The following is a 25,083-nucleotide window of genomic DNA, read 5'->3' on the forward strand; positions in this document are numbered from 1 at the left end:
CTGACTGTTTTTACAAGAAAAAACAAATAAATCTTGGATTACATCAACTTTGGTGTTGACGCACTATGGTTGTGACACAGAGTTTTATCAGAAAGGTGTGCAATAAACGAAATAAAAACAAACTAATTATCACAGCAGTGACCTCATGGCATGTGTATCAAACAGGAAGTGGTAAAGGGGTCCACAGAGTGTAAGCTACCCACAATAATTCCTGATTTTTTTGTACTTTTAAAAAAATCTGACGGTGTTGACAAAAACTCTGGACACGATTTTAATCACTTAAAAAAAATTTAAAAATAAATTTTCAATTGCATATTTTGATATTATATAAGGGACTTAAATACTTTGTGATGAGAGCCATGATGTTTAATTTTACATTACTTTTAATTTTTTTTTCTGTATTTTAATATTATCACACCTGCTGGATTTTTAAAGTACTGGTAATGTATTGTACCATTTAAAATAAATATATATTTATAAAAAATGCAAAATCATTGTTTTGTTGTATAAACATTGCCTTGGTTTGTCTTTTAGGCAGTTGGGTTAACACTTGTATGCATATTTTTAACCACAAAATTGGGTTTTATCTGCCGGACATGTTTTGTCCCTTATCTCAAGAATCACTAATATGCATTAGCCGCATGTCAGTATAAGCTGCAGTGTTCACAGTGTGGGAAAAAAGTAGCAGCTTATGATCCGAAAACTACGGTAACTCCTTCAAATAATTTCTGCATGTATAATACAAACAGTATGCACTACATACTCTTCTCAAACAAGAAAAGTTACTAGAATGAATGTTTTACAAAGAGAATAAAGACTAATTTTGCTTTCCCTTCTCCTCCTCAGGCCCCCATCCAGCAGTTTGCAGATAGACTCAGTGGCTACTTCGTGCCCTTCATTGTTATCGTGTCCCTGTTAACACTGATAGTGTGGCTGGCCATTGGCTTTGTCAACTTCGACATTGTGAAGGAGAACTTCCCGGTAAGTGTGCATGCAGACGACTTGTGTGTGAATAAAAACAGCTGTAGCCTGATCACACCACTCTCCTCCTCAAAGGGTTACAACCAGAGCATCTCCAAGGCAGAGGTCATCGTCCGCTTCGCCTTCCAGGCGTCCATCACCGTTCTCTCCATCGCCTGCCCCTGCTCTCTGGGGCTGGCAACTCCGACGGCGGTCATGGTTGGCACAGGGGTCGGCGCTCAGAACGGCATCCTCATTAAAGGAGGCGAGCCGCTGGAGATGGCGCATAAGGCGAGACCCTTACGATTCCTTTAATGCTTTTTTTTAAAACTGCAGAAACACTGAGGTGGGTAGAAAGAAAATATGTCTGTAATGAGAGAATAAATGAAAGAGAAAAGAGCTGGAACAACCAGAGAAATGTAACATTTCACTTCAATATTTGAGTCGGCCTCTATTCTAATTAACTGGTGACACCATGTGGCATTGCTGCTTGATTACAGCCAGGGGCGATTCTAGCATCTGTTGGGGCCTGAGGCAGAAATGGGCCCCTCCAACCAGAGATCAAATATGTTATAAATAAAAAAAAAAAAACAAGTAAAAAAAAAAACAAGTAAATAAATACATTATAAAAATCAAATAAATAATAATATCAAGTAATCTTGAGAAGGAATGTTTAGAGTGCAGTGCTCAGAGTGTAATAAGGCACCTCTTAGAAACCCTTTTAAACCTGACACTGACCTCTATGTGTCTCAATCAGATCGGTGTGGTGATGTTTGATAAAACTGGCACTATTACAAACGGCGTGCCGCGGGTGACTCGAGTCCTGGTGTTGTGGGAAGTGGCCCGCATGCCCCTGAGGAAGATCCTGGCAGTGGTGGGTACCGCAGAGGCCAGCAGCGAGCACCCGCTAGGCATAGCAGTTGCCAAACACTGCAAACAGGTGAGAGGTCTATTTCTGCCTGCCTTTTTGTTCAGGAGAAAACTTTACTGACTTTCTATCAACTTTCTGACAGGAGCTGGGCTCCGATGTCCTCGGGTGCTGCCAGGACTTCCAGGCCGTGCCCGGCTGTGGGATCAGCTGCCGGGTGTCCAGCGTGGAACATCTGCTGCTGCAGCCGAGCGAGGAGCGATTTCTGCTGCCAGGAGCTACTATTGAAGAAAGCAGCATGCTGCCTGCAGGAGAGTCCACCTCGGCAGGTCAGAAAAAAACTGTAACTGTAAACTTTATTCAAAGCAGAGGTGGCAAAAGTACAGATTTTTTTTTAGTTAAGTAGAAGTACAAATACCTGGGTTAAAAATACTCCAGTAAAAGTTGAAGTACTAAAGCAACTTTATTACTCAAGTAAAAGTATAAAAGTACAGGCTCTGAAATGTACTAAAAGTACAAAAGTAAAAAGTAGTCTATTAACCACTTTTGTACAAAGGTAACTGAACCTTGTGCTGTGTTAATATAATAATAAAATAACATTAGTACACAAGAATTCAAAAATTATTTGAATTTAAATTTAAATGAATGTACTCAGTGTGATCTGCTATGTAGGTCCCCTGCAGTGAAAGTGAATGAAAAAAACAAAACTTTTTTCTGTTGCCTACATTGTAGAGGGTGCCTTTGGCTCCACACATAAACAGGAAAATGAGAACAGTCAAGGATTGCACCGGGATTTAGCAGGTGGGGAAACCTGAAATTGGTTGTAGTGGCTCAGTGTGGGGAATAGAATCACAACTCACAATAATTTCTAATATGAGCTTCAGTAGATTTTCTCTGTGTACAGGCTGTGATCAGCTGACCTGCTGCTCTTTGCAGATGCACATAACTGAATTCAACAAGATGTTAGCAGATGTTTCACAGCTATCATGGCTAATGTCCATCCTCTACACTGACACTATACTATTTATACTGTCTTTATCTTACACAGTGTATAGTTGTCAGGTAATTTGTATTTGTAATAACCGGCCACTTAAAGAAATGTTTCACCCCCGAGTATAAATTCGTGGACCCCTTTTGAAAATGTAAGGAGTATAAAGTACAGATATTTTTTTTTAGTTGTCAGAAAAGAACTACTCAAGTACAGATACCAGAATATGCTATTGACGTTTATAGTAGTGACGCATTTGTCTATTAATTAAAATTAATAGACAGTGTTAAACCCCTCAGGAAATTGCTGTGATCATCCACCCAGGCTCCAAGAGTAGCTTTTTAGACTGTGTGGGCCAGTTAGCTCAGATAGTCAGAGCGTGGTGCTAATAACGCCATGGTCATGGGTTCAAGCCCCATACTGGCCACAGAATCACAAGGAAGAGTTTGTTGTAGATGCCAGAGACACTGGCTAGTTTTTTGTTTTGTTTTTTCAAGCTATGCATGTCCAGTTGGCAGCGATGTTAAAAAGTGACCTGCTGAAGTTCAAATTGAGCATCAGAGTTTGGAAGTGATTAAATGACTTTGAACGTGGCATGATTTTTGGTCTGAGTTTTTCAGATATTTCCCACATCACCATATTTAAGGTTTACAGAGAATGGTCTGAAAAGGGGAAATTATTCACTTAGTTAGACGAAGGCAACAGTAACTCAAATAATCACTCGTTACAACCAAGGTATGCAGAAGACCATCTCAAAAGCAGCAGAAGACCACAAAGAGTACCATTCAGCAACTTGTTGAATCTATGCCATGAAGAATCGCAGCAGTTCTGAAGGCAAAGAGCATCCAACCTGGTGCTAGTGAGGTGTAACTGTAAGCAGTCATTGTTTTTAATCACATCCTTCTGTTTCCAGCCGAAGGGCTGTTTTATTCTGTCCTGATTGGAAACAGAGAGTGGATGAGGAGGAATGGCCACCACATAGGAGCAGATGTGGATGCCGCGATGTCGAGCCACGAAACCAAAGGGCAGACAGCCATACTGGTGGCTATAGATGGTGAGGGGAAAACAAAGTTTTCTTTGTGGCTTTGGTGCCACATTTAAACTTCATCTTATGCTGTGTGTGTGTGTGTAGGTGTTTTGTGTGCAATGTTAGCCATCGCAGACACGGTGAAAGCAGAGTCAGCATTAGCAGTGCATACACTGAACACTATGGGCATTGAGGTGGTGATGATGACGGGAGACAACAGGCGCACAGCTAAAGCCATAGCAGCACAGGTAACACTTGCACACTCTTAAAATCTACCTGAATGTTTAACATGTAATCAAAGCGTTTGATTGGCTGCAGGTGGGGATCAGAAAAGTATTTGCAGAAGTGCTGCCATCACACAAGGTGGCAAAAGTCCAGGCGCTGCAGAAACGAGGCCTGCGGGTGGCCATGGTGGGAGATGGCGTGAACGACTCCCCCGCCCTCGCCCGTGCCGACGTCGGCATCGCAATCGGGACAGGCACCGATGTGGCTATTGAGGCGGCTGACATTGTCTTGATCCGAGTAGGTGGCAGATAGTCTGTGTGCAGATACATTGGCTCGTTTAAACTGTCTCACTTGAAGCTTTTCGCGCTCTGCAGAATGACCTGCTAGATGTGGTGGCCAGCATCGAGCTGTCCAAGAAGACGGTGCGTCGGATAAGGATCAACTTTGTCTTTGCTCTCTTCTACAATCTTGTTGGAATACCAATTGCTGCAGGTGAGAGCTACAGTAAAATCCTGAACCAATAATGGACTCTAGTCAAGGTGAACGTGCAAGCTTGATATTTCGGAAAACCAAAATCCAAAATGAAATCAGAAATTATTCTTATCCTGGCACATTGTGGATGACATTGAGGTGCCTCTTTCTCAAATGTGAACTGTTGGTCGTAGGTGTGTTCATGCCCGTTGGCCTGGTGCTCCAACCCTGGATGGGCTCAGCTGCAATGGCCGCCTCATCAGTTTCAGTGGTCCTGTCTTCTTTACTGCTGAAAATGTGAGTCCTTCTGCGTTTACATTATCTACACTTATATTAAAGATTAGGGAGGAAACAGCAGGACAAAGCAGCCACAATTTAAATCAGACCTGTTGATGGTGCCTGACTGACCCCTGTGAGGGAAATTAAGATGACACATCGTGCATCACAGGGGCTCACCAAAATTGGACAATAGATATCTGGAAACATATTCCGTGGTCGGATGAGTCTATTTCAGTTTAGAATTTGACGAAAACAGTATGAATACATGGATTCATCCTGCTTTATTTCAACAATTCATCCTGGGAGTGGTGGTGTAATGGCATGGGGCACATTTTCTTAGGACATTTTTGCTCATAGGGATTCCAGCTGGTTGGCTCAGATGGTTAGAGTGAGGTGCTAATAATGCCAAGGTCACAGGTTCACCCCATACTGGACAAGGAAAATCTGCATTTCAATGATTTAATTTGTTTTTATTTATATAATGCCAAATCGCACAACAGTCACCTCAAGGCGCTTTATATTTTAAGGTAGACCCTACAATAATACATACAGAGAAAAACCCAATAATCAAATGATCCCCTATGAGAAAGCACTTTGGCGACAGTGGGAAGGAAAAACTCCCTTTTAACAGGAAGAAACCTCCAGCAGAACCAGGCTCAGGGAGGGGCGGCCATCTACTGCGACCGGTTGGGGTAATCATGATCATGAAACTGACCTCACACTGACCTCACACCCCATTGTTAGTTAGTCAGTGGTGCCAGTGTCATTAATTATGTAAATATACTGTTTATACAGTGGGGAAACCTGCAGTCAGCTCAGACTAAAAACATTTATCTGTCTGAAATCTCAGCGTCCAGATGAACACAATAAACTTTATGTGATATGAATCTTATGTTTTCCCTTCTCCCGCATACCTGGTCTGTTTTCACTCGTGCTTGAGTTTAGTAGTGAAATTAATCACCCCGTATTTCCTCCAGGTACAAGAAAACCTCAGCGGATCTCTATGAGATGCGTGCTAGAGGCCAAATGAGGAGCCTTCGTTCGTCTCAGATCAGCACACATCTGGGTCTGGATGGCCGGCGGCGCAGTCCCGCTCTCCCCAATGCAACTTGGGAACAGAGGAACCCAAGCGGCATGACTCCACCCGGCTTCTCCAGCCGCTCACCCAGTCAAGGGGCATCCATTAAGGTTGTTGCTGAGGAGCAGAACCGCTACTCCCTGCTGGAGCACCAGACTGCAGATGTCCTCAACGTGTTGTAAAGGGAAAACAGGAAGATGTTTTTTACCTGGTACTCATGTTTATGACTAAAAAAAAAAGTATTTATGTAAATACACTAATTGTCAAACCTAAAGTGCTCTTTTATTTTGATGTAACATTAAAGTTTTACTGAAGCCACATGTATAAAGTCAGTTTGCTTATGTGTCACATAAATCCTCCAGACAAATAACTTCGGTGCAAATCGACTTTTACAATATCCACGAGTCAGAGTAAAGCTACTGTTCGGATAAGGCCGTCAGTGAGAGTGTGGATCTGAGAGCTTATAAATAATGCATGTGTTGATAGAGGGAAATCATTTTCTGTGTAAAAATCCCTTCATCCGTTTCATCTGATTTTGTGATTTGTTTGCAAATTTGCACATTCTCAATGCAAATTAAGTTCCACCAAATCCAAGAAGAAAATAAAAACACTCCAGAGAAGAAAAAACTACTCTTTTCATGTTACCTTGTGGGATATTTTCCAGTAAAGCTTCACAGACGTGAAGACAAAAAATTGGAGTGCAGTATTTTTTCCTTCCTTTTTTCCATATCTGCTTCACACTGTGCCAGGGTTAATTAATGGAGCGCATTAATCAAATGACCTCACACATGGATTCTATAGTTAGTTTCACATCTTGTTGAGCTTAATTACGAGTGAGTAGATATATGGACATCAGGGTTATAAATATGACTCGTGTCTCGCACTTAGCCTGCACAATAGACTTTTTTATTACGACAGTCTGACATATGGAAGCAGGAAAAGCACAGCTGTAACCTGGTACGCCTTTATTCGTGTCATTATTCACGCCTGCCAAGAGAACAAGTCAAAGGGCTACTAATTAGCTCCCTATTATAGTGAGTCTAGAAGCAAGGCTGGTGCTCACAAAATGTAATTTGCTCTCATTCATTTCTTTTTGGTTATCAGGAACAAAACCTTAAAATCACAGGTCTGGCCCACTTAAAGTCAAAGTGGGCTGTATGTGTCCACAATGTAAAATTATTTTGACATAACTGACAAATAAATCTTTTTGCTAGTGTGTCAGCACATTTCTCTGTAGGAGCTTTTTGAAATGACGCTACTTTGAATCCCGTGAGGTCTTCAGTGATTGCTTCAACCCTTCCTCCAACCCTGCGTTTTGGAGCAAACTTAGAGGGACTGAGAACACGATACTAATTTAAGGTGAAGTGGATAAGGCCCCACTCTCGCAGCCCTAGGGACCGGTTCATGTCTGTTATTCTTGTCCCTTCTGATGGGAATCTTACATCCTCAGCTCTGCTTCCTGGCAGTGCCACTGTCTCCAAACCATACATCACAGCAGGTCTTCGTCCCACCTTGTAAACGTTCCTTTTAGTGCCTCTGGTATCCTTGCAATCCTGCCACTAGCCAACTTTGCCAGCTTGAAGTGTTTGTAGTCGTGGTTGTAATCCTCCAAGGTTATGCACTGTGAGATAACAAACCATACATTATTAAGCTCTCAGTAAATATCTTGTGGTCTGGCTTATCAATTACAACTCATCAATCAGTAACCATATGGTTTCAAAGTCAGATCCATGTCTGGTGTCAAAACTTAAGGCTTAAAAAACAGGTCTTCAAAAACTGGTGGCTACAAACCTGAACAGAAGTTTGTCAACACTCAGTGGAACCAAACATGGGATCCAGACCCCTTCAAAAGGTCAAGAGATATTAAATGTGTTTTAAAAATTCAAAAGCAAAGCAAATTTGTTGTGAGATGCTCAGTACAGTCCTTTTTTTCACAGTGCGTTTTATGAGGACAATTTTTTTTGCAAAAAACGCAGGGCTGGCATTGTCATTGTTTCACAACACGGTTTACTGACTTCAGTCTTGTTGCTGTGGTCTTAAAGACAGCCTTGTAAGATTTCTGCTTGTATTTGGTTAAAAAAATGTTTTTTTTATGTTACATTACTGACTGTGAAGGGCACCTTCTCATTCAGTTTTGTAATATTTCGTTGTTGTAGCTACTTCCTGCGCAAATCTCTTCTGACTTAATAGCATGTCAAAATATATTGCACATTTTGCAAGATTACTCTGGGGAGTTTGTTGCTCGCTCAGCTTTTGGTCTGTAATCGTGCCAGGTTTAGGGCCGATGCACTTTTAGGTCAGAGAAATACATATACATACACAGTCTGCTGGTCTCGTGGAAGTTTCAAAGGTCTTGGAGAAAACCCTCTGACAGGCAATGAGAAGGCGATAGCTTCATTTATTTATGTTTTTTCAGGTCTGACTGTGTCTTAGAAGGGGAAAATGCATGTGTTAAAAACCTACTAAAACAACTTTTGAGGTCCCTCAAAGTCAAAGGCGTGGGCCTTTGACTTTGAGGGACCTCAAAAGTTGTTTTTTAGGACAAGGGACTCTTAGACTGGCATTTAATAACAATTTCTTTTAAATTTTGTCTTTTCTTTTGCTTGATTTCCACTCAGCTAAAGGCCACAGAAGACTTAACCTTCTGCTGGCTGAGCTCCAGGAGGTTGCTGAATGTTTTCCTGACTCACAGATTTATGAAACAGGTGTAAGCCCTATCATTTAAACATTTACAGCTCACACTTCTGGGAGCTCAAAAATCCTCTGAATGACAAATTTCCTTCTAAGACAATCCTCTGGCCCTGGAGCAGCGGAGAAGGAGAAGATTAAGTGGTGATCCAGTGATCCAGTGGTCACGAGGGGAGAAACATTTTACTCTGCAAAGGTACGCTTGGCTGTGATACACAGTGTAAGTTACTTTAAATTAGTAACTTAGTTACATTACTAGTCACCTCTATCAAAAGTAACTCAGTTACTTCAAGTTACTTGTTACTTTCAAAGTAACTAGTTACTAGGGAAAGTAACTTTGGTTTTACTCAGAATTCTCTTGTTAATGTGTTGCTTCCGTAACTGGATACCCAGCAAGATTTCCAGTCTTCTAGCTTGCTTACTTGCCACAAGTGCACTGTGCCACCTACCAATAGAAAGGAAAAGATAATGTGCATATTTCCACGAGAGAAATCCCACGCCTGGACCGTTGTTGACCATGTTTTCTAGCCTACGTCACAGCGTCATGTGCGCTTTTTACATCCAACATGAAAACTGCAGTCGTGGTGCTTTCGATTGTACTCAGAACTCAGAAATTCTGCCTTCTGAATAGGAAGATGTAGATAACACCAGGCTGCAGATGAGCTGCATACAGGGCTGGACTGGGACAAAAAATCAGCCCGGGCATTTTGACTAGAGACCGGCCGCCATTATAGGAAAAATCATAAAGCCTTTGAATGAAAACAAACGCTGTTGTGACAGTGATGTACACTGTTCTGATGGTATATATGCTTCAATCTATCAATCGTTTGTTGTGAGACTCAGATAATTATTTAATAACAGCCAGCTACATTTTAAATGAGAATAAGAAAGTACTTCTTTGTGCCCACCTCTCCCTGTTAATGCCCTACCTGCCCCCCTGACAAAACTTTGCTAGACCCGCCCCTGCACAGTTACCAGCTGTCAGCTACCTAAAAAGGATCCTGGTGTTATTTGTCTCTCAGAAACAGTTCATAACTTCCCTTCAACTCATTCACGTCACCTAAAAGGTAAACCTGTTTCTCCATCACCTGTTCAGCTCTGATGATTCAGTAAGGACATCTCCTGGTTTCATCTTCATGTTTCCCTCTCACCAGATAACCAAACCGATATCATGACCAGCAGCTTTTACAGCTGAGGCTCCAGCAAACATCAGCTGATACTAGAAATTAATATTAAATAAATTCTAACAACAGCTGATCGAGCTTAAATGTGCTGCTGTGCCACTGGTTTCCTCTTTCTGGCGCAAAGTGGACGATAAACAAACAAGAGAGAAAAGCCGATCAGTTGATCACTGATCAGTTTAATGATTGAAGTAGAAACAGGAGAGGGAGGGGGAGCGAATGAGAGGAGAAGAGGCAGCTGTGCAGCAAAGACACAGAATAAATCCAGCTTTGTGTCTTTTTCATTGTAGCTGAAGTCCGGGACAAACTGTGTTTCTTTTCACCTCAATACGAAACACGAAATATTTTCTCTGAATACGAGACAATTCCGTTTTTTAGGGGATGGTTGGCAACTCTACTAACTAACCTTACGAACAAAATAAAGTTCAACATCAGTAACATCATAGCATCCACCCAGCTGTATAGAAACTCCGTCTTGCTAGTACCCAGTACAAAAAATTCAGCATAACGAAAATAAACTCCAATTAAACTTGGTATCTGACCCAGATAGACTGCAGGTCATAACTTCTTACCTGAAGTTCAGTTCACCTGACACTTGGACCAGCGGCCGCTTCGGGTCTCTCCTCCTGCCTCCCCTTTTCCTCATCCACCTGCTGCCTCCACCACTTGCTAATGTTCTTGAATCTGTGGAAGCTCCACAATAGCCACCACACGAAGTAACGAATAACGACCCTATCTAAATCCCAGTAACGAGTAACGCGTTCCTGGTTTTGGCATAATAACTAGTTACTGTAACACGTTACTTAATAACGCGTTAGTCCCAACACTGGTGATACAGCCGGCTTCTCCTCTGCAGTAGGGTGACTGCTTTGTCTGTTTTGAATCTTAATGAAAACTGAGGGAGAAGAAAACAAGTGTTTCATCTGTGTTTCAACAAGAGTATCTGCAGCATTCAATCATTCTAAGATTTTGTGATCTTTTATGTTATTATATTGTAATAAAATTAAAGTGTTGGAGATTTTTTTTTACTGATTTAGTCAATTTAGAAATATGTTAAATAGAACATTTAATTGAATTGAACGTGCTTTCCTTTATTTAATTACCTGCTTATGTTTATTTACCACACTTTTGTATTTATTTTCAAAGTATATCTATTCACCTACTAGTTTATTAGGTGCACCTTGTTAGTATAGGTGGACGGATTGATCCAGATAATGATAGTTTTGATACCAATGCTGGTACTGGTGTCGGATTGATACTGTTGTGATAGTTTGTTCCTATTCTCTACGTTCAGTGTGTAAAAAACAGAAACTGACCCAAAGTGCTCTATGAAAAGGCACATTTACATTCCAGGTCTCAAAATCCAGTTTCAAAATACATGAAAAGCTGAAAGGCGTGTTTTGTTGTGTTAGCTAATTATTGTGGAAATTAAAAATCACAGTGATTTCGTGGTTGTTAAAATCAGAATTTGCAAATAAATGATCATTGATTTCATAAATGATTACACACTGCTCCTTCCTACATAAGCTGCCTTATTTTTTTAATAATTTAAAAGTATCGGTATTAATCAAATGGTTGTTGGTCTTCAGACAGCAATTCTGACGGCTAAAGAACCAAATGGGACAGGCAAAAATAAATAAATAAATAAAAATAAAAATAAATAAATAAAAATATCGGTATAAGTATTGATATCAGCGCTTGTACTTGCACTTTTTTGGTATTGGATCAATATCAAAATTTGGAGTACCGCACACCACTACTTGTTAGTACCAGTTTGGACTTCTTTTTGCCTTTAGAGCTGATTTAATTCTTCACGGCACAGATTCATCAACATGTTGGAAATATTCCTCAGAGACTTTGGTCCATGTTGACATGACAGCATCACACAGTTGGTGCAGATTTGTCAGCTGCACATCCACAATAAGAATTTCCAGTTTCACCACATCTCAAAGGTGCTCCATTAGACTGAGATCTTGTGACTGTGGAGGCCATCTGAGTACAGATAACTCATTGTCATGTTCAAGAAACCAATATGAGATGATCTAAGTTTTGTGAAATGGTGTCTTATCCTGCTGGAAGCAGCCATCAGAAGATGGTACACTGTGGTCATAAAGGGATGGACATGGTCAGCAACAATACTCAGGCCGTGGTGTTTAAATGATGCTCTGCTGGGACTACTTTTGGGAAGTAACTTGACACCTGTACTTGCCTGAAGAAAGTTTTTGCACACGCTACAAATTTTTAACCATTTATCTTATTTTTATGTGTCATTAAAGATGCCAGGAGAGTAACGGCCTCCCCTATGGATGGGACTAGGATCCACATTCCCTGGTTTAGGAGGGCAGAGCCTTAACTATTAGGTCACTGGTAATGTATGAGCATCAGACACCCAGTCACAGATTTAAAAACTTCAGAAGTTCAAATTCAGAGTTTTTTCTTTATCTTACTCTGCCTCATCGCTCTCTCACCTCACAAAGCACATTTCCACTGTTTCATAGCTTTCAGCCTTCACCCCAAACCGAGCATGTTTGTGCAACACAATGAAAATAAATGATTTTTCCTCCCATTCCCCCTCCACTCCAAATCCAAACATCGAAACACTAAATCTTCTTTTTTCACAACTTTCTGTTGCAATGTGAATGTTTTTTTTGGATGTTTTTTGGTCTCCTTTCTGCTCCTTAATTGCTTCTTAACTAATTAAAAACACTGAAATGTGCCCAGAAAATGCAGTCTGAATGGATGGGAAAACAAACATGTCATTAATATTTGCTTTAACGCTCCTCTCATTAGCATGCGCTTCCTGTGCTCTATGGAAGAACAGACATCACCATGACACATTATGCACTCCATGAATAGCCTGACAACAGGAGTTTGTATTCACTGAGGCACATTGTTTGTCTCTGTGCATGTGCTGTTGTAGGTCTACTAGTTCGCCCACACCATTTGTCCATCTTCAGAAACAACATGAACAAAAATAAATGCTGCTGGGAGGCCGAGTAATATCTCTGCATGTGTGTGTTTTTATATATGTGTGATGAGAATTTCAAATGTTTAAAAGGAAAAAGTCAAAGTGTATACATTAAATGTGCATCAAGTGTAGCTGTTGAGCAGCTACACTAATTAAAGGAAACATTTTTTTAAGGATGCAATTGAATAACGTGTGGGAGCAGAGCACTCTTGTGGGAAGCACTACATGAACTGTAAATGTCTTCAATGACAAGACAATTAATTGATGTTTCCTGTGGCTGTTTAAAGGTACTTAATGCAATTTTGGCAACCAGAAGGCAACGTATAAGATCCACCTTCTAGTAATTAAGCCTGCCTACTTCTTCTTCTTCTTCTTCCAGCTGCTCCTTTTAGGGTTCACCACAGTTGATCATCTGCTTGCACCTCTATCTTCAACATCCTCCTCTGTCAAACCGACCATCTGCATGTCCTCCTTCACTACATCTTCCTCTTTTCCTCCTGCCTGGTAGCTCAGCATCCAATATATCCACTCTCCCTCCTCTATGAATCTCCAAATCATCTCAGCCTTGCCTCTCTAACTTTGTCTCCAACCTGCTCGGTGCTCATGTACTTATTTCTAATCTTGTCCACTCAAAAAATCAAATCCAGCTCCTGTTTTTTTTTTTGTCAGCGCCACCATCTCCAAACCTCACATCATAGCATTCCTTTCACTTTCACTTCTTACCTTATAAGCTTGCCGCTGACTTTTATATAATTGCCTCCAGACTGTTACATTCAAAATACACATACAGATATTTGTTTATATCGTTTTTATTTATTTTATTTACTTATACAGTATAATACAATCTTTGTGCTCTGTGTAAAACACTACCGTCTTTTCTTGTCTAATTTATATACTGAATGACAGTATAAGAAATCAGTCAATCTAATAACAATCCTAAACAGCTTGAGAAAATTCCTGAAGGAATTAGCTCACTATACAAAGACATACTGTCAAAAACAATGAAATAGCATTAAATTACTTTCTGTCAGCAGGGAGACAAATTTTGTGAGGAACAAAGTTCAGTTTCTGAGAGTCCATGTCTCCTTGATGCTCATTGGTGAAGTTGCATATCATAGTTGGAGCACTTCTGTCACGGTACTGGGTCTGTGTCTCAGTATTTGTGTTTCAGACTTTGATTATGTTGATCATTTTTTAGTTTCTTTAGTTCTCAGTGATCTTAGTCCTCTCTCCCTTACTGTTATCTCAGCCTGTGTTCGAGTCTTTGTGTTTGTTCATCTCCTGTGTCTTCCCAGTCAGTGTATGATGACCCAGTTGTGGACCTCCCACTACAACCTTTTTTAGTGGCATATCATCTCTCAGCATTAGTGACATGCTTCACCTTGTCCCATTAAAACATGCAGTCTTGGTCCCGGTTTTTGTATTGCCATTTTTGGATTTTGGTTTCACTTGTTCGATTGGCTATTCCTTTTATTTAAAAAGTCAGCCTTCTTTATTTTTCTCACATTCAACCTGTCTGGCTTTAATTTCACTTTAAAGGATCTTAAAAATGAAAGCAACACAAACTTCAGTTCCTCTACTGGTCATTTGAGGCTACTGTCCAACTTTACAGCAGAAATGAACAGCTTTAAAACTTGATGAAAATTGAGATATGACTGTGGAGTTATGGCTGTGGCCATGGTTGGCACATGCACAGGCAGCTCGAGCCAATCAAATCAATTTCAATTCAATTTTATTTATGTAGCGCTAAATCACAACACCACTCACCTCAAGGCGCTTTATATTGTATGGCAAAGACCCCCTTTCGGCAAGCACTTGGCGACAGTGGGGAGGAAAAACTCCCTTTTTTAAAGGAATAAACCTCCAGCAGAACCAGGCTCAGGGAGGGGCGCCCATCTCCTGCAACTGGTTGGGCGTGAGGGGACGAAGACAGAATCAGAAGAGTCTGCTCGACCTTATCCACTACTTCAAGTCAAAACTGGACATGAGTTAGATTATGTGGTTATTAATTTTATCACTAATTTATACCTGTGCATTACATTTATACAGTTTATGAGCTCGCCAAAATTAGCTGGTCAATTATCCATATAAGGCAAGTCTTGTTGAAAAAAACCCAAGATGGTAGGGGTTAAACTTATCCATGGAGGTACTTTGGATGTCACAAAATTACCAGGATAATTCAGTTTCCTCACTTCATCAGCCCTCAGGTTGTTCTGTTGCCATCTGGCTGCAGTTGTGTTATGGGAGCCTGTGCTACTATCACAGTGGTTTCTGAGTGTCTGTCCCTCTTTCACACCGCCATTAAGGAGATACTGTGCAACTCTCCCTATATTTAAACATGTTTTTCACACAGATGAAAGTGAGAGTTTCTCTGTTGTCCTTTACAGTAGTTTGAAAAAATGTTTCCTTGATCAAGTTTGACTGTCAATCCATCAAAATCTAAACGCCTCTCGCTCACACTGACTTTTTGAAGTGCTCATTTACACACAGACGCACACACAAACAGATACTCGTTTGCAGCATTCACCTTTATCGGTCAGAGCTGATGCGTGACGCCACACTTTCACGGATCACTGTTCAAGGTTTATCTGCAGGGGTATGTACTGAGGTGCCCTTGGGCTGCCTATCAAAACGTGTTTGAACGATACTCAATGTTTATTTTACTTGTCGTGAATGAACAATATGATGTTGTGCTTTTGGTGTGAAGCATCGTTGCACCTGTGTCCAGTCAAAGTTTTGTGATACAGTAAAATCACCAGGGAGCTGCTTTGAGTTTTAGAAGAACTTGCTGAATATGTCAACTAAGAACAACTTTGCTGCTGGTGTTATTACTTTCAATGAGTCCGGCTGGTAGCACAACCTAAAGTGCTCTCCAAGGAAGAATTAAATTCTTTTTAATCTTCCATCTTCCAACATATTTCATTGTAATATATATATATATATATATATATATATATATATTCCAAGGAGCCAGATTTTCTTGTAATCTTTTGAAGTGCTCTTAAGCAATAGTTCTTCAGGCTTTCTGAAAGTCTTACAAAGGTGTTTTTTTGGACATTGACTGCTTTTTCACAAATTTTCAGTCCACTCCTTCCACCTGACCATTCACCACAGCATGTGTGTGTTAGGTTTGTAAGTACAGCAGGTACATTCAAACTCCATTTCATCTCTCAGCATCAGTGAGATGTTTCACCTTGTCTCACAAAAACACGGTTTCTGTTTGCATTGCCCGTGATTTTTGCAGTGCTTTGAGTTTCGTCTGCATCATTTCTTCTCATGTTTTCCTTGTCAAGTTTTCACATTCTGTATAAGTTCTTTGTCTTTGGTTATTTCCCATTTTACTCTGAAGGTTAGTAAGTATATGTATAAATATTCACTGTGTTTCATGTAGGCAGGTTTTATCATTAAAAATGTAACTACATAAAACCAAGAGCTCCATCTAAGACTCTAAAGGCCAGGGAAAGCCTCTTCTCTCTAAAAAGTGCATTTGAAGAAACCATAAGACTGGAACAATGTCTTATGGACAGATGAGACCAAAGTGGAGATGTTTGGTATAATGCACAAAACCAAACACCTCATATCAGCTGTCAGCACTCTGGTGGAGGGGTCTTTGAGCTTGTTTTGGAGACAGAGGACCTGGACACCTGGCAGTGATAGATTTGACCATGAACTCCTCTGTATACCAAAGTTGTCCATAGTCAAATGTGAGGATATCTGTTTCACAGCTAAAGCTTGTCTGAAACTGACCCCAAGCACAGCAGCAAATGAGTGAAAAGCAACGAATCAGAGTGCTGCAATGGGCTGCAAAGAGATGTACATAAATGAAAGCCCACACACCTCAGTGAACTGAAGAATGAGACAAAATTCCTCCACTTATAAAGTTGCATAAAAACTCAATTTTCACAGGACTGTGTCTGCAGGGAGTGTTTGATGCTTGTGAGAATAACAAAAGAGTATTGCACTTTGATTTTCAGGTTGTTAACATTTGAAAGTATGAGTGTCTTTGATTTTTGGTTGTTTTGATGTGAACTGTCTAAATGAACCAGAAGGAAAATAGATTCAAAGCTGTCATTTTCCATTTCCCCTCAAAAATCCCCCCACACTTAAAAATCATTGTAAAAAAAAAAGAGTAAAAATCACTTTGCAGGGGCAGTTTGAACTTAAAATTTAAGTTTGCCTCCTTAAATTTTATACAAACTTCCGCAACGGCACAAAAGGCACTCTTTGATCCCTAATTTTTTGCTTCCAAAATCTGCTTAAAAACAGCTAAAATTACTTTGTAAGACATAGTGTCAAAGAAATGGAAGTGTGACAGTCAACTGATGAAGACTTCATTATAAGGGGACTTTTTATTTAGTCTTATTTTCTTATTTTGTGGAGAAAAATCTACATATTTCAGTTCACTGGAGGCTTGTTTAGATTCTACTGATAACAGACTTAAACAGCAAAGCAAAGGGAAAAAAGGTCTAAAAATTCACGAGTGTCGGCAAAGAAGAAACAGCAGAGAGAAGACAAACAGATAATTTTATTGACTTTCTCCTGTCTGAGGTGATATTTTTAGAATTTAACAAACAAAGAAAGCTATTAATCGACACAGTGCGCCTCTCAGATGTCAACAAAAGCTGTTTTCTGCTGCGGTACTGAGCATTTCTCTCCATTTGGCTAAAGCGCTTACACAGCTCTAATGAAGTGCCACTCTTAAAGTTAGCGAGACACACTGACCTCAGCTGTATCCAGATAATTAATAATATTCGCTTCAATATGATGTACACTGCAGCCCTCGGGACTTGTAAGACAAAGTAATGTGGATCGTAATTAAAGTCCTGACTGTGTGACAGAAGGGATAGGTCGAGGTTTAGAGACTACAAGGTCAGCGATAGATATTAAGCAAAAAAAAAAAAGAAAGTTAAATGCACTTTTCTAAGGGCTGGATATGGTACAAAAGTCTTGAGCCGCCCTCGTTTCTTTCTATTTAGCTTCCAAGCAGCCAGATTTTCTTCTTGAGCAATAGTTCTCCAGGATTTCTGAAGGTCTTTGAAAGTGTTTCTTTGGACATTGGCTGTTTTTTCACTCACTTTCAGTCCAGTCCTTGTGCCTGATCATTTTCAAAGGAATGTTAATGTTTGTTAAGCCAATTAACACTGATGTATGAATCATTTAAGCATCAAAAAAGATTTCACCTTAACACTGAAAAATGGTTTCAGTGGAAAGGTGGCGGGCAAGAAACTCTTCTTAAGGAAAGGAAACAGGGAAAAAAGCCTGAGATATGAAAATTACACAAGAACTAGAGTGAAAATCAGTGATAACGGGGCTGATGGAGTGATGAATCTAAATCATCGTCGGTATGTACAGAGAAGGTCAGTAAAGTCATAACTGGATAGAAAATCACACAGTGGAACACTATCAGTCATGGATTGGCCTCCCCAGAGCCCGGACCTCAACATTATTGAAGCAGTGTGGGATCATGTTGACAGAGAACAGAACAAAAGGCAGAAACATCCAAAGAAGAGCTTTAAATGTCCTTCAAGAAGCCTGGAGAACTATTCCTGAAGACTTCTGTAATGAACCACGGCAGACCCGATGACATATTTATGCTTTTAAGCATCTCTTTATTAACACAGTTGCTTATAAACACACGAACAGCCACAGCTCTCCCACTGCCAACCGCACACATCACCAACCACAACCAACAGCAATGACATGATAGGACCCCGTTCAGTGTTTTAACCCAGCGAGGCGTGATTGCAGATGCCCTGCAGGTGTGTCCGCCTTCCCTGCACTGGCACCACTGACCACGCCCCGCTACAATTCCTTAAAGAAATTATAAGAAAGCTGCCTAAGACAGATCAGACTGTGCTAAAGAATAAAAGTGGTCACACCAAATTTTGACTTTCAGGCTCATTAGGATAGTTGATACTTGTTGATAGTTGTTTTTGCTGGCCAATAAACTGTTACACCCATTTTCCATTTTCCTTCAAAAATATGAAGATATATTAAGAGGGTGGCTTAAGACTTTTGCACAGTTTGATAGAAACCACATGAATCGCGTAAACGACTATGTAGCAGATAAATGGATCACTACACTGTGGATACTGAAGCACCCTCCACAATGGCTCGTTAGATTTATGAACTTGAGCCGTTAGTAGGATGAAACTATTTCTGGGTTTTAAGACATTAATATTCAGCTTCATCTAGATCTATGCAGCTGAAGATATATGACTTCCATATTTGGAGCCAGGGGTATTTTTCATCGTAAAATCTGTATGAACAGATAACAGGATCTCACTGTGAGGAATGTGTTATGCCTGCAGATTGTTTGAGCAGATTGGCGGAGAGCTTTCAACAACTCCCTTGAAACTGAGTAGGGAATACTTTCAGGTGTGACTACCTACAAATTGCTACCCTGTCAGTGCACAGTGTCTCTCAGTTACGATCTACCCTTTGATTATTACTCGTTACTTAAAATAAATAAATAAATGAATAGAACAACACACATAACGGGTGAAATCATAGCTAGCTATGTCCATATTTTCTTGAGCATCAACTTGTACACAAAAAAGGTCATATATTGAAAAAAATTGGTTTTATGTTAAGTCTAAATAAAATAATTATTCCAGTAAAAACCAGTGTGTGTGTCAACAGGCATGAAATTTGTGTGATGCAATCCAAATTAATAGATGAAAACAAACAAAAACACATGTAATCAGGTTCTTGCCTTATTTGTCACCACTTCTTTTTCTGCGAGTGCTACAAGTCAAGCCGATCCTAAATGTTGTGAATTCCACAGTCAAGTAGTTGGAAGCTTTAGGTGTAAAAGCCTGTGGGTGGGGTCCACTTTGGTTAAGCTGCTTTCAGATGTCAGGCGCAGCAGGAACAGACTGAGGAAATTAAAAAACAACAACCATGCACCCACCGTGCAGGGGAAGTGCAGATTCAATGAGCCTACATGTTGACAACAGATTAAATCATGTCGATGTCGAGTTTGTTTAAAGGGGACCTGTTATTCTTTCACTTATATCCTGCAATATACACTGTTACACTTGTAAATGCTCATAATAAACATGGTTAAAATTTCAAGTAAATCACTCAGAATACAATCAAGGAATCCTTATGTACAAAATACTCAGACTTCAGACTGCTCTAAATACTCAATTTTGGACTGTTTTTTCTACTTGTTACTCTGGAAGATGTCATACAAAGCCAATATCCCTATTATATAGCACCAAATTATGACAATGCTCGCCTCAAGGCGCTTTATATTGTAAGGTTAAGAACCTATAATAATACAGAGAAAGCCACAACAATCCAATGACCCATGTGAGCAAGCACTTGGCGATAGCGGGGAGGAAAATCTCCCTTTTAGCCGGAAGAATCCTTGAGCCAAATTGGTTGTGGCCGACTAGACTTTCCAGAATCTGAAATTTGATGAAACATTTTATGTGTGCAGTTTAGTTAAGCAAAAATAGAGAAAGAGACGATCAGTTCAGTTCTCAAACTGAACTTTGTTTTTGTGGCAGGAATTTATCATATTTCTTCTTCCAAAAGTAACAAACTTATTACCATTTGAAGCAAAACGAGGGCTCAAGTGGGAAATGTAATTCTGGGCTGCCAAGCCACCTTAAATTGACAGTGCAGGGGTGTCACAGGGGTTCCTACAGCCATCAAATCCCCTCTACAACACATATCCTTTATGCATTGCATCATTAAGCATACATCATCTTAACATTAAGAGGGAAACATATATCAGTTTTAACAGAGATTAACAGCTACTACAGCTAATTTCTGCGCTGTTGCCCCTAAAGGTCCCCCTGCTTCTTCTTCTTTTTTTTTTAAAAATGCATTAAACAAAATCAAACTTGTATATTTTTCTGTGAAGCCATAGGAATTATTTGTCGAGGAGCTCATTTCTGTTTCACACTCAAGTGGCTCTCAGGTTCTCCTCAGCTGGTAGCTGAACTTCTATAACTTGGTGTGATATGCAAACTTTTGAGGTGTGTTAAGCACATGGTTGGAGTGAGAAATAATGATCTGACATCTTTTGTTATTAAAGAAGTAAAATATCTGAGTCTGAGCTGTGTCTTTCTTTTTGTTTAAAGCCTGCACTTGATGATGACAGCAACATTTTAAAACCTCCTCCTTAAATCTTTGTGCCTTCACGCCTGTCACTTCTCAGTATTGCTCGCTGTAAACATATTCATCGCCTCTCTGTCATTTGTATTCATCGCTGCACTTTGATCCATATTCATCCTAAAACACGCTGCTCACTGTGTCGTAGTCCTTGCTCATGTGAGAAGTGCTGGGCAGTGATTTGAGGTACTCCATGTGCCTTCTGGCGTCCTCCTGATTGTGTTTGATGTAGTAAATGATGTAAGCTGTCACCATGGAGAACCAGCAGAACATGGCCACAAACATGGCTACGTCAGTCGTCTTGTGGTGGAAGTTGCAAAAGTTGATCCCCGAGTCCAGGACCTGGATCACCGGCTGTCCCACGTACTCCTCCTGCTCTGACGTGAAACAGCTGACCTCATTCACCGTCTCGGGGTCGAGCCTCAGCTCCCTCAGTGTCTCCTGCAGCGAGCACTCGCAGTGCCAGGGGTTCTGGGAGAGGCGGATTCGGGCGTGCAGCTTGGTGAAGGTGTCCCTGGGGAGGCCGCTCAGATGGTTGTTTGAAAGATCCAAGGTCTGCAGGGCTTCGGAAACCCCCTGAAAGGCACCGACCTCCACGCTCTCCAAGACATTGTGAGATAGATCCAGCTCCCTGAGGCGGTGAAGGTCAGCGAAGGCTCCTTTCGGGACGTGTCGGATCTGGTTCGACGAGAGCAGGAGAACCACAGTGTCCTTGGGTAAGTTCGGCGGGATGCTTTCCAGGTTGCGCGAAGTGCACTGCACCACCATGCCGTTCCTCTCTGTGCAGTGGCAGAGCTTAGGGCAGGCATAGGCGGTCATAATCAAAGAGAAGAGAAGTGTTCCCACAAAGAAAAGAGAACTAAAAGAAGAAGGGTTTATGGATGACCTGCACCTTTGAGAGGCCCCCATTAGCCAGCGTTAGGACTGAAATCAGTGCTGCTGGTGTGAGGGTGTGTTGCTTTAGAGGCATGAAATACATTCAAGCAAATGATCAGTTTCATTCTCAACATTCGCTTGAACATCGTTTATTCCGACAGTTAACTGATCCATCTCAAAAGAAGGCAAACGTTTAAAAGTTTGCATTCTTGCTAAATGAGATTTCACAGTGAGGTATGGATGATGTAACCCAGAGACAGTACATGGTGGGAAATGTAGTCCAGGGTGGGAGGGACACCTCTTCTCCGCCCGACTGCAAGAAACCTGCGAGAAAAAAGATGACAGTGAAACAAAGGGTAAAAAAGATATCGCGGCCCCTTCATCTCACAGCCTCTTTCCAGGAAAAGTAAATAAATAAATAAAATCCTCCCCCTCTTCTCCGACTCCTTCCTCCTTGGAGGGGGAAGTTGGTAAAGTTCAAGATTATCATAATAATACAAGGTTTTCTATAGCATGGATCCCTCAACTCAAAATCTGTCCCCGTGAGAAAATGACAAGTCATTAAACAGGGTGTGGGCTCATCAATATGCATCAGATGAACTTTGAAAAACAGTGATTTGTGATTAAATAAGAAGCTGCCTGTAGTCTATAAGGTTAGCAGTGATGTATGTGAGCATCGAAGGTCGGGATGCAAATTAAAACCACTGCATTCAGGGCGGCCAACGACAAGGTGCAGACTGAGTGATAAGCAGCTTTTTGATCAAGACTGTGAGTCTCAAACAAGCTGCTGTGTAATGGCTTCTGAATGATGTTCATACGATAAGCTAATGTTTCAGAAACTGTGGTGCCCTTTTGGAAATTACAGGGATATTAACGTAGGTGTAGCAGAGATAAGGATGCAGGAAATAAAAAAGGATATTACAGGTGTAGATGTTATTAAATGGGAGCATAATTCGGAGAGAAACTCTCATAAGTTTCAGCTAATTGAGTTTAAATTTCCTTTAAAGCATCTACCTTCTATTTTTGTTCTTTATTTGATATTTTACACGATAAAGTAGATTCTAAATGTAAAACTTCATTAATTTGTTAATGTAAAAAGTATCTGATTAACTGATATATTAATTAACAATTACAACAATAAATGCCCAACAATAAATAGGAATACCATAGAAACACTTTTGCATACATTATTATTTCTATTCATGATAAAGTAATCTTATACTGATCAATACAGGCAGAAAAAAACAAACATTTTTTTTCCTATTTTGGTCTCATTTGGCTTAACTATTTTAAAATAAATTTGGAGTTGGCAACTTACCTGACAGCTGTCCTGCTGGGATCACTGTGTCTTAAACGGACCGGAGAAACATCCAGGAGTAAATCACCGCCTCATCCTCTACAAACAAACAGACGTCTCCGCTCAGAGTCCAGCTGAGAAAAAGCAGCTGCTTAAAGAGTCCAGCTGTTTAGTCAGGATCTCCTGTTGGTGGATCTTTGCAGCAGCAGCAGCAGCGGTGAGTCTGTGTGTGTGTGTGTGTGTGTGTGTGTGTGTGTGTGCAGAGATGGAGAGGTGAGGTAGCATCGCTGGAGTCCCGGTTCTTCCTTTGTTTGCTTCCGGGAAATGCAGCACTTGGAAGACTCCGGGAAAACGTACACAACACAGAAAGTTTTTTGGCTTGTTTCTCAGAGAGCTGTGTCCGTGTGCAGTAGCACTGTTGGTCAAGACACTAAAGTTGATAATCATTTCATGGTAGATTCTAGCATTTTTTAAATATGGAAGAAAAAAAATCTTTCTAATCTTTAAGTAGAAATTTTGAGGGGTCCCGCCTACAGTGATAGAAAAACGTGTTTTCTTGTTTTCTTCCAACTCAAAGGGATTAGAAAATAAATTAATTTAGAATATATATGTCCCAAAATTGCTCAAATGTAGTTACTCATCTAAAAACAAGGAACAGAGGAAGGAAAACTATTGTAGTAACTGGCGACTTTATTAGGGAAACTTGCTCATGTGTAGTTTATGATGTAAAGCTGTGAGTTTGTAAGTTAACGCTCACTGATCACTTTAGTACATACAGCTATTCGTGTATAGCTGAAGGGTTAGCTCAGATTATTAAATAGAGGCTTCAATCCACACGCTGGTCAAAAAGTTGCAGTGAAAGACTTGCTTGCTCTTCTCTTTTCTTGGTTAAATATTTGCAATTAGTGAATCGCACTCACTGGCCACTTTATTAGATACACCACGGCCCATGAAGCTAGCCAGTTAGCTCTGATGGCCAGAGCCTGATGCTAACAACACTGAGGGGGTTCATGGGTTCAAGCTCAGGACCAGCCAACAATGTCAGCATGTCTTCTCGTAAATTATACTCTCTGACCACTTCATTAGGTACACTGGGGGCATGAAGCTAGCTGGTTAGCTCAGATGGTTAGATCGTGGTGCTAAACACACCAGGGCCATGGGTTCTATCCCCTTCCCTGCTGTAAAGTCACAACGAAAGACTTATAGGAGCTTTACTTGCTTGAATGTTTGCAGTTTGTAAGTTACAGGCACTGGCCACTTTATTAGGTACACCTGCTGATTTATTCTGGTTGGCTTAAATGGTTAGAGCGTATTGCTAATAAAAAACAATACACACACTGGCCATAAGTTCATATAGAATGACGTTTAGGCACTCGCAATCACAATGAAACAACTCCGTGCATCTAGAAGTTGTCAAGACAACCTGCAAGAATCACTCAATCTCAGCAGGAGCAGAACCAGTGCTGTCAGCTTAGAACAGGAAACTCAGATCACACAGGCTCACCAAAATGAAGAATAGAAGATTGGAAAACATAAATGCATGCATGTGTGTTGTAAATTCTGAATTCATTTTGGGGGGTTTTATGCAGAGAAAGCTTCTGACAAACTGCATATCTACGAACGTTCTGCTTATCATATGTGGCATTCACTCCACTAAATGATTGGCTGAGCTCCTGAAAATGAGTTTTTGCAACTCCCCTATTGTGTAAATCAGTCCACGTGCATTATCTCTTTATTTCCCGGCACCTACTGATGTATCAAATTCAAATTTCAAGCTTGCTTGCACTTTTGAATGACAGCTAAACCTTTTCTTTGGGACATCTTCGCTCCCTCTCTGATGTATATTTTAACCCTATTCTGTATTTGTTTGATTATTAAAAAGAAACAACACTGCAATGAGCACTTTTGCAGCCCCAAAAGGCACAACAAACTAAATGAGTGTTTTGTACTCTGCCATTGAAATTGCCCACTTATTAGCCCACTTAGAGTATACTGAGCATCCATTTTAATGAAAAGGAACAATAAACTTTTTATTCTCTTCATGAACATC

General features: G+C 40.5%; 1 protein-coding gene, 1 non-coding gene and 1 pseudogene across 3 annotated transcripts in view; 2 read left to right on the forward strand and 1 right to left on the reverse strand.

The window, feature by feature from the left end:
• The window catches only part of atp7b (ATPase copper transporting beta), a 47,052-nt gene extending 40,541 nt beyond the window's left edge, over positions 1-6,511 (forward strand). For both annotated transcript variants that reach the window (XM_035908628.2, XM_006792935.3), the window contains exons 12-21: positions 847-981; positions 1,057-1,251; positions 1,718-1,900; positions 1,974-2,157; positions 3,730-3,870; positions 3,949-4,091; positions 4,162-4,365; positions 4,443-4,560; positions 4,734-4,836; positions 5,796-6,511. In XM_035908628.2, the coding sequence (XP_035764521.2) occupies positions 847-981; positions 1,057-1,251; positions 1,718-1,900; positions 1,974-2,157; positions 3,730-3,870; positions 3,949-4,091; positions 4,162-4,365; positions 4,443-4,560; positions 4,734-4,836; positions 5,796-6,078 (1,689 nt within the window). In that variant the 3' untranslated portion in view covers positions 6,079-6,511. The remainder of the gene's footprint in view (positions 1-846; positions 982-1,056; positions 1,252-1,717; positions 1,901-1,973; positions 2,158-3,729; positions 3,871-3,948; positions 4,092-4,161; positions 4,366-4,442; positions 4,561-4,733; positions 4,837-5,795) is intronic.
• trnai-aau (transfer RNA isoleucine (anticodon AAU)) lies at positions 3,170-3,243 on the forward strand. Its single transcript has one exon. It is a non-coding gene; the product is annotated as a tRNA-Ile (tRNA).
• A 14,469-nt stretch (positions 6,512-20,980) lies between the features above and the next one.
• Positions 20,981-21,769, reverse strand: LOC148096149 (leucine-rich repeat-containing protein 3 pseudogene; annotated as a pseudogene).
• Positions 21,770-25,083: the final 3,314 nt, after the last annotated feature.

Source organism: Neolamprologus brichardi, chromosome 23, assembly GCF_056152115.1.
Source record: "Neolamprologus brichardi isolate AB-2024 chromosome 23, ASM5615211v1, whole genome shotgun sequence".
Classification (NCBI taxonomy): Eukaryota; Metazoa; Chordata; class Actinopteri; order Cichliformes; family Cichlidae; genus Neolamprologus; species Neolamprologus brichardi.